General features: G+C 42.1%; 1 protein-coding gene across 1 annotated transcript; it reads left to right on the top strand.

Moving 5' to 3' along the window:
* Positions 1–8,632: 8,632 nt before the first annotated feature.
* On the top strand, positions 8,633–12,727 carry tmem109 (transmembrane protein 109; the record flags this gene model as incomplete). The annotated part of the gene is made up of 3 exons (XM_080836997.1): positions 8,633–8,848; positions 9,900–10,002; positions 12,363–12,727. 3 exons carry the CDS (start codon positions 8,633–8,635, stop codon positions 12,725–12,727), a joined length of 684 nt encoding a protein of 227 aa, XP_080693123.1.
* Between the last annotated feature and the right edge of the window lie 6,856 nt (positions 12,728–19,583).

A 19,583-nucleotide genomic window follows, 5' to 3' on the forward strand; every position in this document is an offset into this window, starting at 1 on the left:
CTGCTATTGGTTGTCATTAAATCTGTGCTATCTTGTAATACTGTTGCACCTCTCTGTGTGTCTCTTGGTTTTCTTCAGGCCCCTGAGAAGAGCAGGCCATCGCCAGTAGCACCGGAAGTCCAGAGGCGCAAGGCAGCCCAACACCTGCAGCCACGGACAGCCAAGCCTATAAGTGCTGTATCTTTTTCTGCTGGTGTCTGGGACAGTGAGAGTGTAGACAAAGGTGTAAGTGGTCATGTTTATGGACTATCATTTGGTCTGGATGAGGTGCTTTCTGGTGTCGTGAAGTCAGTAGTTGCGGTGTCTTTTTCTGCTGGTGTCTGGGACAGTGAGAGTGTAGACAAAAGTGCAAGTGGTCATGGTTATGGACTATCATTTGGTCTGGATGATGTGCTTTCTGGTGTCGTGAAGTCAGTAGTTGCGGTGTCTTCATCAACTGATGACTGTGGACTGAATTTATCCAACTTTGGTCTGAAGTTGAATGGAGGATCTAAATCTTATAAGCATGTCAAGAAAAACAAGACTATAGATTATTTGAAAGTGTCAAGCACGATTAAAAAGCTTTTGAAACATAGAAGCGTAGATCAAACAGGGTTTTGGAATGTAGTTGTAAAGTCATTGGGTTGGCCACATAGAAGGGCGTCTGACCTTAAAAAAAGTGCTCCTCTGCTGAGAGTAATGTGGACTGAGAATAGGCAAAACATTAGAAATTTAATTCATGACGACAGAAGTTCTACAAGTAGTAGTGGTGACACTTTTGAAGTTAGTGGTGATATGGATATAGACATTGTGGCAGAGGATGAAGTTAGCGGTGATATTGAGTCATCAAGTCCAATTAGTGAAGCCACTTTACACAGTGTATTAGGACATGAGTCCTGTTTCGGTACATTTAAGTATAATCTAAAAGAGACTGCAGTATTTTCCTTAGAAAGCCATGAATGGGAAAGTATTTTTAGGGGTGATGGGGTGCGTAATTATTTCCCTAAGAACAACTGGGTCAATGTATTTGCGAAGAAATTACAAGAATCAAACCCATATTGTGTCTTAGATTGCTCTGGTTGGCTAAACGACACTGTTATTGATAGGTACATAGATACATAAGTAAAGGAAGGTTGTAAGTTCAAAAGTTCTGGGTGTACCAGCAACGTTTGTAACACAGAGTCTTAATAGTTTATATTTCAGTAATTATGACTGGATGCCCCCAAAACCACACAAAAGTAACTGGTGGAAGTTAGATACAATTGTTGTGCCAATTAATGTAAGTGGTACACATTGGATATGTGTAGCAATGTACATGTCTAAGGCAGTGCAGGTAAATGAGAGCATGTATGTGCACATGGACATTATGGACTCCTCATATTCAGAAAATAAAACAATTGAAGAACATATTAGTTCCCTCCAACGTTATCTAGTCTGTCAGTACATAGCAATGACTGGGAGACCCATAAATGTTAGATGCATTATTAATAATGTCAAAGAGTGCAGTTATTTCATCAACCAGACAGACGGGAGCAGTTGTGGGTTGTATGTTTGTCTGTTTGCCAAAAAAATTCTAAAAAGTATTAATCATATCAGTGGAAAGTCAGCGCAAATGCGTAAAATAATTTGTAATGATATGGGAATCCACATCTAGCTTCTGACATGAATTAGTGATATGTCTGTTACAGTTTCTAAATTGGCTCCCTTCATAATACTGTATTAATTCATCTGTCCATTCATCCATCCATTGATTGTTTTTCCTTTTTGTATAAAAGTATAGCCTGTAAATAGTATAACTTGTAAATAAGAAGAGGGGTTTTGTGTGTGTGTGTGTGTGTGTGTGTGTGTGTCTGGAATGGAGATATTATATATAGAGATTGTATCATAAATATTACTATTGTCAAAATTAAAAAAAACTTTAAAAAAAAAGAAACATTGTTGCATCTGTTTATTTTCGTTGTGAAGTCTGTGAATGTGCAATATTGTGGCTATATTTAGCTCTGTTAAAATGTTTAAAAGTGTAAAATGTTGATTAATAAAAGGGTGTTTTTTAAAAGAGTAAAATGTTGTTTAATAAAGAGGTGCAATAAAAGAAGAGGGGGAGAAGGTTTTTTGATACAGGCTAATCATGAAATAATAGGCAATCAAAGGGTATAATTATTTTTTAAGTTAAATTATCATTATCAGCTTTCTACTTCAAATTGAATCTATTCGAGGGTCTACCCTCAAACCATTTTCAGGCCGTTCAGTTTATAGGTTCTGGAGGCTGCAAAGCCGACAATTCCCCACTTTTTATTTCATAATAGCAGAGGTTCTGCTGAAAAGATCTATGCCCCATATTAGCAGAGACAATTTGTAGTTTTCTCAGCCCAATAACTTTAATGCAGCAGCTGTATTATAGTTTGGCCTATGGAGGTCAATAGACTGTTCGGTTTATAGGTTCTACAGGGTGCAAAGCCAACAATTCCCCACTTTTTATTTCAGAATATGTTAGCAGAGGTTCTGCTGAAAAGATCTATGCCCCATATTAGTGGAGACAATTTGTAGTTTTCTCAGCCTAACAACTTTAATGCAGCAGGTGTATTATAGTTCGGCCTATGGAGGTCAAAAGGCTGTTCGGTTTATAGGTTCTGGAGGGTGCAAAGCCGACAATTCCCCACTTTTTATTTCAGAATATGTTAGGAGAGGTTCTGCTGAAAACATCTATGCCCCATATTAGCGGAGACAATTTGTAGTTTTCTCAGCCCAACAACTTTAATGCAGCAGCTGTATTATAGTTTGGCCTATGGAGGTCAATAGACTGTTCGGTTTATAGGTTCTGGAGGGTGCAAAGCCAACAATTCCCCACTTTTTATTTCAGAATATGTTAGCAGAGGTTCTGCTGAAAACATCTATGCCCCATATTAGCGGAGACAATTTGTAGTTTTCTCAGCCCAACAACTTTAATGCAGCAGCTGTATTATAGTTTGGCCTATGGAGGTCAATAGGCTGTTCGGTTTATAGGTTCTGGAGGGTGCAAAGCCGACAATTCCCCACTTTTTATTTCAGAATATGTTAGCAGAGGTTCTGCTGAAAAGATCTATGCCCCATATTAGTGGAGACAATTTGTAGTTTTCTCAGCCCAACAACTTTAATGCAGCAGGTGTAATATAGTTGGGCCTATGGAGGTCAATAGGCTGTTCGGTTTATAGGTTCTGGAGGGTGCAAAGCCGCAGTTCCCCACTTTTTATTTCAGAATATGTTAGCAGAGGTTCTGCTGAAAAGATCTATGCCCCATATTAGCAGAGACAATTTGTAGTTTTCTCAGCCCAATAACTTTAATGCAGCAGCTGTATTATAGTTTGGCCTATGGAGGTCAATAGACTGTTCGTTTTATAGGTTCTGGAGGGTGCAAAGCCAACAATTCCCCACTTTTTATTTAAGAATATGTTAGCAGAGGTTCTGCTGAAAAGATCTATGCCCCATATTAGTGGAGACAATTTGTAGTTTTCTCAGCCCAACAACTTTAATGCAGCAGGTGTATTATAGTTGGGCCTATGGAGGTCACAAGGCTGTTCGGTTTATAGGTTCTGGAGGGTGCAAAGCCGACAATTCCCCACTTTTTATTTCAGAATATGTTAGGAGAGGTTCTGCTGAAAACATCTATGCCCCATATTAGCGGAGACAATTTGTAGTTTTCTCAGCCCAACAACTTTCATGCAGCAGCTGTATTATAGTTTGGCCTATGGAGGTCAATAGGCTGTTCGGTTTATAGGTTCTGCAGGGTGCAAAACCAACAATTCCCCACTTTTTATTTCAGAATATGTTAGGAGAGGTTCTGCTGAAAACATCTATGCCCCATATTAGCGGAGACAATTTGTAGTTTTCTCAGCCCAACAACTTTAATGCAGCAGCTGTAATATAGTTGGGCCTATGGAGGTCAATAGGCTGTTCGGTTTATAGGTTCTGGAGGGTGCAAAGCCAACAATTCCCCACTTTTTATTTCAGAATATGTTAGCAGAGGTTCTGCTGAAAAGATCTATGCCCCATATTAGTGGAGACAATTTGTAGTTTTCTCAGCCCAACAACTTTAATGCAGCAGGTGTAATATAGTTGGGCCTATGGAGGTCAATAGGCTGTTCGGTTTATAGGTTCTGGAGGGTGCAAAGCCGCAGTTCCCCACTTTTTATTTCAGAATATGTTAGCAGAGGTTCTGCTGAAAAGATCTATGCCCCATATTAGCAGAGACAATTTGTAGTTTTCTCAGCCCAATAACTTTAATGCAGCAGCTGTATTATAGTTTGGCCTATGGAGGTCAATAGACTGTTCGTTTTATAGGTTCTGGAGGGTGCAAAGCCAACAATTCCCCACTTTTTATTTCAGAATATGTTAGCAGAGGTTCTGCTGAAAAGATCTATGCCCCATATTAGTGGAGACAATTTGTAGTTTTCTCAGCCCAACAACTTTAATGCAGCAGGTGTATTATAGTTGGGCCTATGGAGGTCACAAGGCTGTTCGGTTTATAGGTTCTGGAGGGTGCAAAGCCGACAATTCCCCACTTTTTATTTCAGAATATGTTAGGAGAGGTTCTGCTGAAAACATCTATGCCCCATATTAGCGGAGACAATTTGTAGTTTTCTCAGCCCAACAACTTTCATGCAGCAGCTGTATTATAGTTTGGCCTATGGAGGTCAATAGGCTGTTCGGTTTATAGGTTCTGCAGGGTGCAAAACCAACAATTCCCCACTTTTTATTTCAGAATATGTTAGGAGAGGTTCTGCTGAAAACATCTATGCCCCATATTAGCGGAGACAATTTGTAGTTTTCTCAGCCCAACAACTTTAATGCAGCAGCTGTAATATAGTTGGGCCTATGGAGGTCAATAGGCTGTTCGGTTTATAGGTTCTGGAGGGTGCAAAGCCGACAATTCCCCACTTTTTATTTCAGAATATGTTAGCAGAGGTTCTGCTGAAAAGATCTATGCCCCATATTAGCAGAGACAATTTGTAGTTTTCTCAGCCCAATAACTTTAATGCAGCAGCTGTATTATAGTTTGGCCTATGGAGGTCAATAGACTGTTCGGTTTATAGGTTCTACAGGGTGCAAAGCCAACAATTCCCCACTTTTTATTTCAGAATATGTTAGCAGAGGTTCTGCTGAAAAGATCTATGCCCCATATTAGTGGAGACAATTTGTAGTTTTCTCAGCCCAACAACTTTAATGCAGCAGGTGTATTATAGTTGGGCCTATGGAGGTCACAAGGCTGTTCGGTTTATAGGTTCTGGAGGGTGCAAAGCCGACAATTCCCCACTTTTTATTTCAGAATATGTTAGGAGAGGTTCTGCTGAAAACATCTATGCCCCATATTAGCGGAGACAATTTGTAGTTTTCTCAGCCCAACAACTTTCATGCAGCAGCTGTATTATAGTTTGGCCTATGGAGGTCAATAGGCTGTTCGGTTTATAGGTTCTGCAGGGTGCAAAACCAACAATTCCCCACTTTTTATTTCAGAATATGTTAGGAGAGGTTCTGCTGAAAACATCTATGCCCCATATTAGCGGAGACAATTTGTAGTTTTCTCAGCCCAACAACTTTAATGCAGCAGCTGTAATATAGTTGGGCCTATGGAGGTCAATAGGCTGTTCGGTTTATAGGTTCTGGAGGGTGCAAAGCCGACAATTCCCCACTTTTTATTTCAGAATATGTTAGCAGAGGTTCTGCTGAAAAGATCTATGCCCCATATTAGTGGAGACAATTTGTAGTTTTCTCAGCCCAACAACTTTAATGCAGCAGGTGTAATATAGTTGGGCCTATGGAGGTCAATAGGCTGTTCGGTTTATAGGTTCTGGAGGGTGCAAAGCCGCAGTTCCCCACTTTTTATTTCAGAATATGTTAGCAGAGGTTCTGCTGAAAAGATCTATGCCCCATATTAGCAGAGACAATTTGTAGTTTTCTCAGCCCAATAACTTTAATGCAGCAGCTGTATTATAGTTTGGCCTATGGAGGTCAATAGACTGTTCGTTTTATAGGTTCTGGAGGGTGCAAAGCCAACAATTCCCCACTTTTTATTTCAGAATATGTTAGCAGAGGTTCTGCTGAAAAGATCTATGCCCCATATTAGTGGAGACAATTTGTAGTTTTCTCAGCCCAACAACTTTAATGCAGCAGGTGTATTATAGTTGGGCCTATGGAGGTCACAAGGCTGTTCGGTTTATAGGTTCTGGAGGGTGCAAAGCCGACAATTCCCCACTTTTTATTTCAGAATATGTTAGGAGAGGTTCTGCTGAAAACATCTATGCCCCATATTAGCGGAGACAATTTGTAGTTTTCTCAGCCCAACAACTTTCATGCAGCAGCTGTATTATAGTTTGGCCTATGGAGGTCAATAGGCTGTTCGGTTTATAGGTTCTGCAGGGTGCAAAACCAACAATTCCCCACTTTTTATTTCAGAATATGTTAGGAGAGGTTCTGCTGAAAACATCTATGCCCCATATTAGCGGAGACAATTTGTAGTTTTCTCAGCCCAACAACTTTAATGCAGCAGCTGTAATATAGTTGGGCCTATGGAGGTCAATAGGCTGTTCGGTTTATAGGTTCTGGAGGGTGCAAAGCCGACAATTCCCCACTTTTTATTTCAGAATATGTTAGCAGAGGTTCTGCTGAAAAGATCTATGCCCCATATTAGCAGAGACAATTTGTAGTTTTCTCAGCCCAATAACTTTAATGCAGCAGCTGTATTATAGTTTGGCCTATGGAGGTCAATAGACTGTTCGGTTTATAGGTTCTACAGGGTGCAAAGCCAACAATTCCCCACTTTTTATTTCAGAATATGTTAGCAGAGGTTCTGCTGAAAAGATCTATGCCCCATATTAGTGGAGACAATTTGTAGTTTTCTCAGCCCAACAACTTTAATGCAGCAGGTGTATTATAGTTGGGCCTATGGAGGTCAAAAGGCTGTTCGGTTTATAGGTTCTGGAGGGTGCAAAGCCGACAATTCCCCACTTTTTATTTCAGAATATGTTAGCAGAGGTTCTGCTGAAAAGATCTATGCCCCATATTAGCGGAGACAATTTGTAGTTTTCTCAGCCCAACAACTTTAATGCAGCAGCTGTATTATAGTTGGGCCTATGGAGGTCAAAAGGCTGTTCGGTTTATAGGTTCTGGAGGGTGCAAAGCCGACAATTCCCCACTTTTTATTTCAGAATATGTTAGGAGAGGTTCTGCTGAAAACATCTATGCCCCATATTAGCGGAGACAATTTGTAGTTTTCTCAGCCCAACAACTTTCATGCAGCAGCTGTATTATAGTTTGGTCTATGGAGGTCAATAGACGGTTCGGTTTATAGGTTCTGGAGGGTGCAAAGCCAACAATTCCCCACTTTTTATTTCAGAATATGTTAGCAGAAGTTCTGCTGAAAACATCTATGCCCCATATTAGCGGAAACAATTTGTAGTTTTCTCAGCCCAACAACTTTAATGCAGCAGCTGTATTATAGTTTGGCCTATGGAGGTCAATAGACTGTTCGGTTTATAGGTTCTGGAGGGTGCAAAGCCGACAATTCCCCACTTTTTATTTCAGAATATGTTAGCAGAGGTTCTGCTGAAAAGATCTATGCCCCATATTAGTGGAGACAATTTGTAGTTTTCTCAGCCCAACAACTTTAATGGAGCAGGTGTATTATAGTTGGGCCTATGGAGGTCAAAAGGCTGTTCGGTTTATAGGTTCTGGAGGGTGCAAAGCCGACAATTCCCCACTTTTTATTTCAGAATATGTTAGCAGAGGTTCTGCTGAAAACATCTATGCCCCATATTAGTGGAGACAATTTGTAGTTTTCTCAGCCCAATAACTTTAATGCAGCAGCTGTATTATAGTTTGGCCTATGGAGGTCAATAGACTGTTCGGTTTATAGGTTCTGCAGGGTGCAAAGCCAACAATTCCCCACTTTTTATTTCAGAATATGTTAGGAGAGGTTCTGCTGAAAACATCTATGCCCCATATTAGCGGAGACAATTTGTAGTTTTCTCAGCCCAACAACTTTAATGCAGCAGCTGTATTATAGTTTGGCCTATGGAGGTCAATGGGCTGTTCGGTTTATAGGTTCTGGAGGGTGCAAAGCCGACAATTCCCCACTTTTTATTTCATAATATGTTAGAAGAGGTTTTGCTGAAATGATCTATGCCCCATATTAGCAGAGACAATTTGTAGTTTTCTCAGCCCAACAACTTCAAGGCAGCAGGTGTGTTCAGTTGGGCTTAGGTTACTTAATCTTTAATTGTTTTAATGATATGACACTTTTCCTGTTAGATTTTGTGATATATATTGTTATACGTGCTTTAGACGTGATATGTGTTCATTGTTCGACAATTTAGCTAACAGATCGTTTTATTATTATTAATACTTTCTTGAAAACCGAAAACCTTTATTCTGAAAAAATGCTAACTGTTAGCTTAAAGCGCTAGTTCCTGTTTCATTTCGGTATTTGGGCTAACTTCACGCTGCTGGAACTTCTTGCTAGTAAAGGAAGGGAAATGTGCGGAATTGTACAGCTGTAATTAATGTAATTAATTTGCCCACATTACACCTCCTTTAACCTTGTCAGTTCCAAGTGTATTATTAACATTCGTGCCACCTCGCAAGGTTACAACAGGGAGTCACAAAAAAGCTTGGTTTGAGAATGGCTAAAATTACTTGTGAGTGGATACTTCTGTATCTTGTTTTGCATGCGTCAATTCCATTATGCTCGGTTGCATCTGCGCGGCAGGAGGATGCAAAGACGGCGCCCCCCGGCGTGCTGCTAACGTTAAGAGAAGTTCTGTCAGACCTTTCAGTGGACGCTCACAGTTACCTGGTGTCCCTTATCGGGAAACGGGCCGTGGATACCTCTCTTCAGGTTAGTTAACTAAATAGACTGGTCTTTTATTTTCATGTATTATAACTCCGTAGTAGAAGTTCTTCTGCGCCCTGCATTGAAGCTATTTACCTGTTCTAAAATTGAAGCACACCTGATTCTACACAATCCATTTCATTAGCTAAATCAGGTGGGGGACTAGCCTGGATACCAGCCCGAAACCCGCCCACAACATTTTTGGTCAGTGAGATTCGGTCTGGCTTTGAGCATATTGGGGGAGAGAGTATCAGAAGGTAGGATTCTGTCACCAATCAAATTGTCAGGGCGGGCTTTATACGATGATGGACAGATGACCAACCAACGCTTGAGTTGATTAGATAAATAGATAGATTATAAATCGAACCAAGATGGCGGCGTCTCGGGAGCTTAGTGGGACATATTTTATGTGATTTAAGCTATCTACACGACTTTTTTTATGTCTACATTGACTCTGTTAGTTGTGTATGTGCAACGCAAATGTTGCCGACGATTGCAGGTCTTAATTGAAGCGCTCTAGACCATTATTGATAGGTTATTGCTTAGACAAAAAATCCATTGAAACACATAGTAGCTAGCTAGCCTTGCTGCTAATAAGTACGTGAGCAGGCATATCTCACAGATATTGACAGTGCCTTTATTTTGAAAGAGAAGCAGAGAAACGCAATCAAGGCATTAGTCGATCGAAAATATGTTTTTGCCGTCCTTCCTACGGGATCCGGTAAAAGTTTTAATGTATCAGATGGTCATATGTTGCTCTGATTAGTTGTAGGTATCCAATTGAGCGAAGAGGCATTTTTTTTCTTGGTTCGTTGAAACACGCCCCATAATCACAGCCCAATGGGTCAGTATCAGACTCATATTCTTACTAGAATTATGAGTATGACATCGTCAGGCTAGTGGGGGACAGGAGCGAGGTTGAAAACCCTTGCTCTATTTTGTAGGCCTAGCCCATAGTCTGATATCAACATGTCTTATGTTGCAGCCAGTCACCATACTGCCCATTTATGAAGTGTGCTCTCATTGAGTTCTTCTTCCCATTCTTTCCCACACCCAGTGTGTTAGAGGTGCGGTCAAGTCGCTGTCAGAGGGTGCTGCCAACATTCTGAATATTATCTCCCAATACAGCACAGAGCTTTTGAGCACCACAGGAATTAAAGGTAGGCCAATCACTCGCCATTGTACGAAGCTTAACAAATCTTGGAAGCCCTGTGTACAGGTTTTGCCAGTCTAGACTTAAATGACCTTTAGAGAGCAACGCAGTACTTAGACACTCCCTTGTCTCACTCCCTATTTTTTGGAATGTCTTGTGAGTTTATGTTAAGGACAAAATATTCTGTGTGAGTGAAGTCAATATTCTTATGAGTTTGGAGTTCACACCATAGTTTCTTTCAGTCAGAGCTTAACATTCTAAATCTAAAGTGCAAAACACTATGTTATTAGGCAGACAGATAAAAGCGTCAGGAAGGGTGTGAGAAAAGTCAACCTAGTGGAACAATGCAAGACATGTTCTAACAACTGACACACGCCTTGCTACTGCAGAGTAATGTCCATCAGTGTTTTTGTTTTTAGGTTATCTTTCCGAAATGTACAGCTTTACAGGGCCATATGCTAGTGGGGGCATAGGCTGAAGCAAAAACTATATTCATAGTTGTCATTAGTGTTCAAAAGAGGTTTCATCTTTATTTGTTCTGCTCTAACCAATTTTGAACACAGAGAGAGAGAGAGAGAGAGAGAGAGAGAGAGAAAAAAAATCAGCTGACTGTTAACACCTATTTGGTTGAATTACAGTGGGGAAAATAAGTATTTGAACCCCTTGCGATTTCACAAGTTTGGCCACTTGCAAAGAAATGTGTGATCTATAATTGTAATGGTAGGTGTATATTAACAGTGAGAAACAGAATATCAACAAAAAAATCCAGAAAAATGCATTTTATAACATTTGTGACTTTATTTGCATTTGATGCAAAAAATAAGTATTTGAACCCCCAAAACTGACCGACAAAAATGACTTAGTACTTGGTGGAATAACCCTTATTGGCAAACACAGACGTCAGACGTTTCTTGTAGTTGGTCACCAGGTTTACAAACATCTCAGGAGGAATTTTGGTCCACTCCTCTTTCCAGATCCTCTCCAAATCTTTAAGGTTGTGTTTTCAATGGGAGGGAATGAGGGAATGAGATTCAAGCCCAATATTCCATGTTACATGGCCCCATCCATAGTCCCCTTGATGCGGTGTAGTCGTCCTGTACCCTTGGCAGAGAAACAGCCCCAAAGCATAATGTTTCCACCTCCATGCTTGATGGTGGGTATGATGTACTCTTGGGGTCATATTCAGCATTGCCCCCCCTGTCAAACACGGCAAGTCGAGTTGATGCCAAAGAGCTTGATTTTGGTATCATCTGACCACATTCTGTCTCCCAATCCTCCCTAGAATCATTCAAGTGTGCAATGGTAAACTTCAGATGGCCCTGTACATGCGCTTCCTTGAGCAGGGGGACCTTGCGAGTGCTGCAGTACTTCAAAAAATTACGGCGTGGTGTGTTGCCAATGGTTTTCTTGGTGACTCCGGTCCCAGCTGCCTTGAGATCATTCACAAGCTCCCCCTGTGTAGTTCTGGGGTTATTCTGCACCTTTCGAATGATCACTGATTCCGCACGAGGGGATATCTTGCATGGAGCCCCAGACCTAGAGTGGGTGACAGTTGTTTGGTGTTGCTTCCATTTATGAATAATCGCACCAATAGTTATCTGCTTCTCACCAAGCTGCTTGCCGGTGGTTTTGTAGCCCATTCCAGCCTTGTGCAGGTCTACAATCTTATCTCTGACGTCCTTGGACAGCTCTTTGGTCTTGCCCATGGTGGTGAGGTTGAAGGTGTGAAGTAAGATTCTTTGGACAGGTTTCTTTTATACAGGTCACCAGTTGAGATCAGGTATACCTTGTTAGACCTAATGAGGACTAATCTGTGTGCTTTTTGGGCACATAACTGGCCATTGGGAGCCAGAATTATTGCTGTTTGCTTGGGGGTTCAAATACTTATTTTTTGCATCAAATGCAAATAAAGTCATAAATCTTATAAAATGCAGTTTTCTGGATTTTTTTGTTGATATTCTGTTTCTCACTGTTAAAATACACCTACCATTTCAATTCTAGATCACACATTTCTTTGCAAGTGGTCAAACTTGCGAAGTCGGCAGGGGTTCAAATACTTATTTTCCCCACTGTATATGCAAGTAATTGTAAAACTGTCTCAAATCGTAAAGCTGTGCTTAAATATTTAGGTGAGTTAAAACATAAATTGAATCCCAGGTCTTATTGACCCAAGGATAATAGGTGTTACATTTTCTTAGGACAGTTTAGGGGTTGAAGGGTTTGATGTGGAACCACTCTTTCTAGACAACCTCGAGTAATAGTGTAAAACCACAGGACAGGTGAGAATGTGATCTGTAGCCATAGTATAGTGTTAAGATGGCAGGTCTGCAAGCCTAATCTCTGCCTTTTCATTCTTCCTCACCTTAGTTCAACTACCCTTCAAGCAAATCTCTCCCGAGGGAGTACTCTTTGTTACCCAGTGGGCTCTTCTGGCTGTGATTGGCTACTGGATGCTGTCTTTGCTCTTACAATTGGTAGCCGGAGCTGTGTGGAGGATCCTTTGGCTCCTGAAGCTGGGTGGAGCCTTGGTACTGTTTGGGTGGATCTTGAGCGATACAGATGCCAGCATGGAAACCAGGGCAATGTGGCTGGCAGGGCTGGTGGCTGCCTGTGTGCTCCTGGGTGTGGGGCCTCGTAGTGGACTGCAGGACCACACCACCCACCTGGAGGAGCATGTGAGACGCCTAGAAAAGAGGCTCAGAGAAGTAGAACGCAGGAGAAAAGAGGAGTGAGTTCTGGAGCAAGACTAAACTAAAGGAATTATGAGATGTTATGAACTGTTGCCCAAAAGGAATTATGAGGTGTTATGAACTGTTGCCCAATGCCATTGCACATGGAGCACTGGTCCGGACAGCTGGACATAGAATAGCTGGGTATAAGAATGAAATGTGCACAAGGTGCAAAACTCTTTTTGGACAATTTGAATTCTTGTATAAAACGGTCCCTTTTTTGAGGACAATAACGGCTGTTGGAAACGGATGGAAAATTTGAATATGGCGGGACGAAATATTCTTCTTTAAAATGGAACAGGCCAAACACAATCACTCATTGCCCACGTTTGTTTTATTTATCTACCTCAAAGTAAACATATATCCTGGTATGCTTTTAAAAAAGATAACTGTTAATTCAATTCTCAGTGAGCAGTGAACGAATGTCATCTATGATATCCGGTCCTTGTATGGTTTGCTGGAATATGGGTGCCCCATCATGTGCACGCTCACAGTGTACCTTGACAGTGAGTCTCACACAGCATGTCATACAATATCACAAGTGTAGACCAAATAAAAAGAAAATACAAATGGCAGAAGGGTTATCCCAATTGTTTCACATTTGATCCAGGTTGTCCAGTCAAATGTCAACAGAACAGATACAGTGCCTCCCATAAGTATTTACCCCCTTGGATGTTTTACCCTTTTGTTGCTTTTATAAATCAATCATGGTCAATATAAGTTGGCTTTTTTGACCCAAAAAAATCACAAAAAAGATGTCTTTCATGTCAAAGTGAAAACGGAGTTCTACATAGTTATGTAAATTAAATGCAAATATGTATTGAAAAATAAGTGATTCCATAAGTATTCACCCCCTTTAAAGTGACGGACCTAATTCAACAGAGGTCGAGACAATTGGTGCTAGAAGTCTCACAATTAGTGAAATGGGAATCAGTGTGCAGTTTATGTGTCTCAAGTGATTGTAGTATAACGACACCTGTGTCTGGAAGGTCCATGATTTGATTTATAAAAGCAATAAAAGGGTAAAACATCCAAGGGGGTGAATACTTATGGGAGGCACTGTACATTATAACAGGTAGCCATTTTGCTAAGTAAATGTCCATCCGGAGTCTTAGGCTTGCAGTTAAACTTCCAACTAAATTCCCTCTTGGTTGGACTACTTAAACATTTGTGCCAGAACAATAATGGTGTTAGCCTCCAATTCCCATTTACCTTTTATATCCAATGAGTTGTGCGAAAGCCGTGAGTTGCTCCTTCAAATAATTGACTTAATAACGGTAGGTTTAAATACCTGTCTTATTTTCTTCCAACCCTTTAATGTGTACTTAACCCATTCATTTTTAATCCTGAGTTTACCCCATGCCTTTGTCGTCAGAAAGGGGAGGGCTAAGAGTGACTTTGCTCTACACTACAGTCAGTGTGGACACATGTGTCCAATTTCCGATTTCAGTCCGATTTAAATTGGATATTGGACACGTGTCTCCCCAGAACTAGATTCATTGTGTCCGACTTGAGTCCCACTGGACTCCGATGTAAACCCCTGGACACACGATTCGATTCCGCTGGTAATTGGACTGGGCGGGCATGTGTCTCTCGTATCTGATTCAAATGGGACAACAACAACTTTTGCACGTGCTTGAGATCGTGCCCACAGACATATAAATGCATCATATATAATGTATATGATATGATAAACGTTGCTAGACGCTCAGTTCTTGTGCTCCCTCTCATTCACGTTGAAATACTGAAAGCGAAACTGAAACTTTGAAACTGGAACGCAACTGTTTGGGACAGAAAGCTAATTCAGTGAACAAATATTTTCATATTACTTTCCACCAGTTGTTAGTCATGTAATCCATTCATATCGATGTGAACCAATCAATACTAATACAACTTTAACTGTGGTGTGTTTTTGTTTCATTTCACAACGTATTTACTGTATAATCAACGGTAGCAGATGTAAACATTCCGCATTTGATTTGAACTGACGTGGCCAAGATCTAGATTGGTCACTGCCATGTGCTTTGAGATAGAGCAGTTAACCCCCCATGGAGACCCCATGGAGAGAATTGGATGGGATCGGAGTGCTGCCATCATGTGCCCGCACTGAGTATGTACCCATTTTGTATCCATATCCAATCTCATCCAGGCGACCAGTACTCTTAAGTTGTGCTGCCCAGTAATAACTTCTGAAATGAGGCAATGATAAGCCGACCCCTCTCTTTATGTAGGCAAAGAACTTTGAGTCTCACTCTAGTCCTCTAGTTCTGCCATTTGAATCGGAAAACCAGCCTACCTAAGAGCTTAAAAGTAGATACCGGGTCAGCAATAGGAAGAGAACAAAAGAGAAATAACAGCATTGGCAGAACCTTCATCCTAATGGTTTCTACCCTTCCAACCAAGGAAAGGGGAAGCATCTCCCACCTTCCCAAGTCATTTTTGATCTGGGAAATAGGTTTGTCATTGTTTGCGATGAATAATTGAGAAGAAATAGGAGTCAAAATCGTCCTCAAATACCCAAAGCCCCCATCTGAATCTCACAAACCTGTTCAATTGTGTAGGCCTGCTTCCTGTAATCATCATTGCTTCTGCTTTCCCCTCGTCCTGAAACTTCCTCATAGTTCCTCAGACATTACATAACCGCTTGTATAGATGGCAATGGATTTCTTATAAGCAAAAGAATATCATCCGCAAACAACGATATCTTATGCATCATGCCCCCCTCATCTGCTATACCTTCAATTTGATCATTACCCCTTATTAACTCAGCCAGCGGTTTGATATTGATGCGCAAGTTTTTTTAAACAATTGTCACTCCCCACCAGCCGGATTTGGCTTTGTGCGACTCCTTCCTCTTCCCCAAGATGAATTTCAAGCTGAAGGGACGCTCTTTTGACACAGTGGATGTTGTGTTTTCTGTGACTGTTTATTTAATTTGTTATTTTCATAGTTCAAATGTTTAGAACCAAAAACGTGAAAGTGATACTGACAGCGTAGTGTCATGCCCCTTTAACAAATAAGTGTCCTGGGAAAATGTGACCTAGTGCCCAACCAGTGATAAGGAAGCAAAAATCACCCCTGTTCAAAAATGTTTGTATTTCAACCCGGTTGCAGCACTTGGTAAGCTCTCATGGTTCTTATCTTTCATGTTGTCCGCTTCATGTTTGCTACCGCTATGTTGTATCGTTGCACTGTTTGTCTGCTCCCGTGTGTTGTTTAACGTGATTCTGATGTGCTCCGGTAAAATCCAAACGTTATAAATAGTGCTGAAGTTATAGGTTAGTAAAGTGGTGGAGTTGATGGACATGGGTTTGGCTTTTGGACTTGATATCCTCCCTTGCTTGTTTTCTTTAGCCTACGAACGCTTGATAAAGTTAATTGCAAGTACCGGCATTTGGCGTGGTTGCTGTACTTCCTTGTTTACTGCCGGGCATCATGGGAGCTGTAGTTCTCTAATGCAGTGATCAGCTAAATGCACTTTTGCATAGACTTTTCAGTATGTAGCTTGATTGGTTGAGATGAGTTGAGATATGAAATGTGTACATGAAATATGATGACTTATATTTGTATTTTGTATATGATGTATTTATTATAAATTACAATTGATATATTTATTAGTAATATTATAGTGAATTTGATGAATGTATGATGTTGATAGTTGATTCATATTGCAACACTATTTATCGTAGAATATTAATTGATATGTTATTTATTATTGTTGCTTATTGTTATTGGGAAATTGTGATGAATGAAATATGATGTTTGTGCACACAAGTGAAACAAGTTTTCTTAACTTTTAGGTTTATTACCTACTGTCTACTACTATCTGCTGTCCACTACTGTTCTACAACTGCTTTGACAAATAAACCAAACAGAAGTGAAAATTGAAGTTGAATTGACTGAGTAATATCCTTTGCACCGGGTTGCCCCTTTCCGTTGGGTGGAAAAACGGAACAGTAATAAACCAATTGCGCATCAAGCTAAGAGCCTCCACCATCCTATCAGTGTTGACCAGTGAAGGAGCACTGCACAAAGAGAAATAGGCCGAATAGACCTCTCAGTGTAACAGCCCCTTGACCAGTGCAAGAAAGCAAGATGGATTCAGTGGAATTAAAGGCCCTTAAAGGTAAGCGCTCAACAGCACAAACCAACTTCAGCAAAAAAGCCAAAAGGCTGTCTTCTACTATCGATCTCTTTGAAAGAAGAGCCCTCATCGACGAGATCAGGGCACTTAGTGTAGACTTTGGAAAGGTGCATGATATCGGTCTCGAATATGTCGATGCTCTGGGAGAAGTGGAAAATGAGAAAGAAAAGGCAAAAGAAGAAGCGGCTCATGCAGAGGAGAAGACGGCGATGTGTCTTGCCACATACACAGAAACACTTCAGCTCGCTAAGGAGACACTATGGACCAAATTCGCCTATGTCGAACTGAAGTTGTATGCTGATGGTGCAGAGGACAAGTGTGCAGAAGTTGAGAACACTGTCCTAAAGGAGTTGTCCAAAGAAGACTTTCAAGTCCTGAGAGAGAGCCTCGTGGAGAGGATAAACATGCTTGACCGGAAGGTGCTTGACTGGGAAAGTCTTATCTCGGGGTCCAAGATGATAGTATACCAGCAACAGCTATACAAGCTGGAGAACAGACGGCAAGACTGGGTGCGGAACTGGCAAAAGTTGAAGCGTATAGAAGAGCTTGACGGGGTAGAAGAGGTTGAAGAAGCAAGCGCTGATGGAAAAGCACAGGCGCCTTCAAACTTTCCTAATGCACCACCACCAAGCATCCCACAGATCACTGTTTCAGATCATATCAGAGGCTTCAGACCACAGATCAGTCTTGAAAGAACACGCCTGCCTACATTCTCAGGAGACATGACCGACTACTACCGGTGGAAGGCTGAGTGGGAAGAACTGGAAGAGCTGGGAAACCCACAGAGGACGGCTGGTGTCACAAGGTTCCACCTCCTAGGAAGTCTCAGTGACCGGGTGAAGAAAGAGTTGGTTCTGTCCAGCTGTGCATCGGCAGCCGAAATGTTCAGGCGCCTCGACAACCGCTTCGGGAACAAGGCGAAAATCGTCCTGAGGATATCCGAAGAGGTGCAAGGCCTACCCCCCGTAAGGGGAAACAACCCCAGAAAAGCAATTGAGCTCATCCAGGTAGTGGAGCGGGCCCTTAGCAACCTTGTGATCCTGGGAGAAGAGGATGTTCTGAAGAACCGTTGGGTAGCACAGTCCCTCGAAAGTAAGCTCCCAAGCTCTCTGAAGGAGAAATGGATTACACATAAGTCCAAGGTTATGAAAGGGTTTGCTCCACCTAACCACTTCGACTGCTTACTGCGCTTCCTGAAGAAACAGGAGGCGATTCTGGAGGAGTTAGATCAGCTGGAGGCAAGCCCCGGAGAGGGGAGCTACTCTGTGAAAAGCCCGGCAGACAAGCAAGAAAGAGGAGCCAAGAAAGCTTTCTCCAAAGCCACCTCAGGCCAAAGAGAGTCTCAGTCGAAGCCGCGCTGGGCCTCATGCACTGCCTGTGTCGATGAGGCACATGCTGGCAGGCTGTTTGCTTGTAAAGTCTTCAGGGAGATGGATATTCAGAAGAGAAAGGCCCATCTAAAGACCCATGGGATGTGCAATCAGTGCCTCTGCTTCCACCCAAAGGATGGACGGTGTAACTCAAAGTTTCTATGCAGTAAAATGGACTGCCGCAAAGAAGAGTCTCACCACTATCTGCTCTGCCCCAAGTCCACCACTCGAGAGACAAATGCTTACAGCGAGCAGCAAGGTACCAAAAGAATGGAGAGAAAAGGCCTCGGCCTGACCAGCCGGCAAGAAGAGCTCCTGGCGAACGTCACACCAGAACTGAGAGCAGAATTTAGGAAGGCATTTTCCAACAAAGCCTCAACCACAATCTGCACTACTGGAGGTGGACTGAAAGAGTACCCGGTGGTAATGATGTTACTGGAAGTAACAACTAACTCAGGTCAGCTGGTCGGCACTCTTATTGACCTTGCCTCTGACACCAATTATGTCACTCACACCGCTGCCCAGCGCCTTGGACTGATTGGTGAGAGCATCAGGCTAATCGTGCACGGAATCGGAGGGATGACAAAGACGGTCACAACAAAGAGGTACTCCTTGCGTCTAAGAGTGAAGACCACCAAAGGGACTGTAATGGAACACAAACTGCTCTGCTACGGCCTGGAGAGTATTGCTGAGATAAGTCAGTCTGTTACCCCACAGCAACTACAAAAGATCTTTCCTGATGTCGCAGTAGAAGAGCTGGTCCGTCCTGAGAACATTGATCTTCTGATCAGCCACAGAGAAGGTCGCCTAGTTCCACAGCCGTTCAAGATGGAGGGAGATCTAGTCCTCTGGGATGGCCCACTGGGCAAAACGGTTGGTGGCACTCATCCTGATCTCTTTGAGGTGGTCGACCTAACACTGCACCAGTCCGAAACTCATTTTGCAAGGACCATGAGAACATCCTCAAGGGTGTACAAGGAGGTCTTTTTGAACACCACATACCTGAGTGAGGAAAACTCAACGAGGATGGAAGAAGTGACCCTCAGCAGCACCACTGCCACAAATAAAGAGGTGTTTGAGTGGTTTAAGTGGGATAGTATTGGAGCAGCGTGCGATCCCAAATGCGGCAGCTGCAAGTGCAGCAAGTGTCCACCGGGAGGCAAGGAGATGACTCTTGGAGAAGAAAGGGACTTGGAGAAAATAAAGGACTGCCTCTCTTATGTGCTAGCAGACAAGCACAGCGACGCCCCACATTGGGATGCGGCCTACCCATGGAAAGCCAACCCAGCGATTCTGCCAGATAACCGCAGAGCGGTGGAAGCAACTTTCCTGAACACAGAGGCTC

Source organism: Sprattus sprattus, assembly GCF_963457725.1.
Source record: "Sprattus sprattus genome assembly, chromosome: 4".
NCBI classification, from domain to species: domain Eukaryota; kingdom Metazoa; phylum Chordata; class Actinopteri; order Clupeiformes; family Clupeidae; genus Sprattus; species Sprattus sprattus.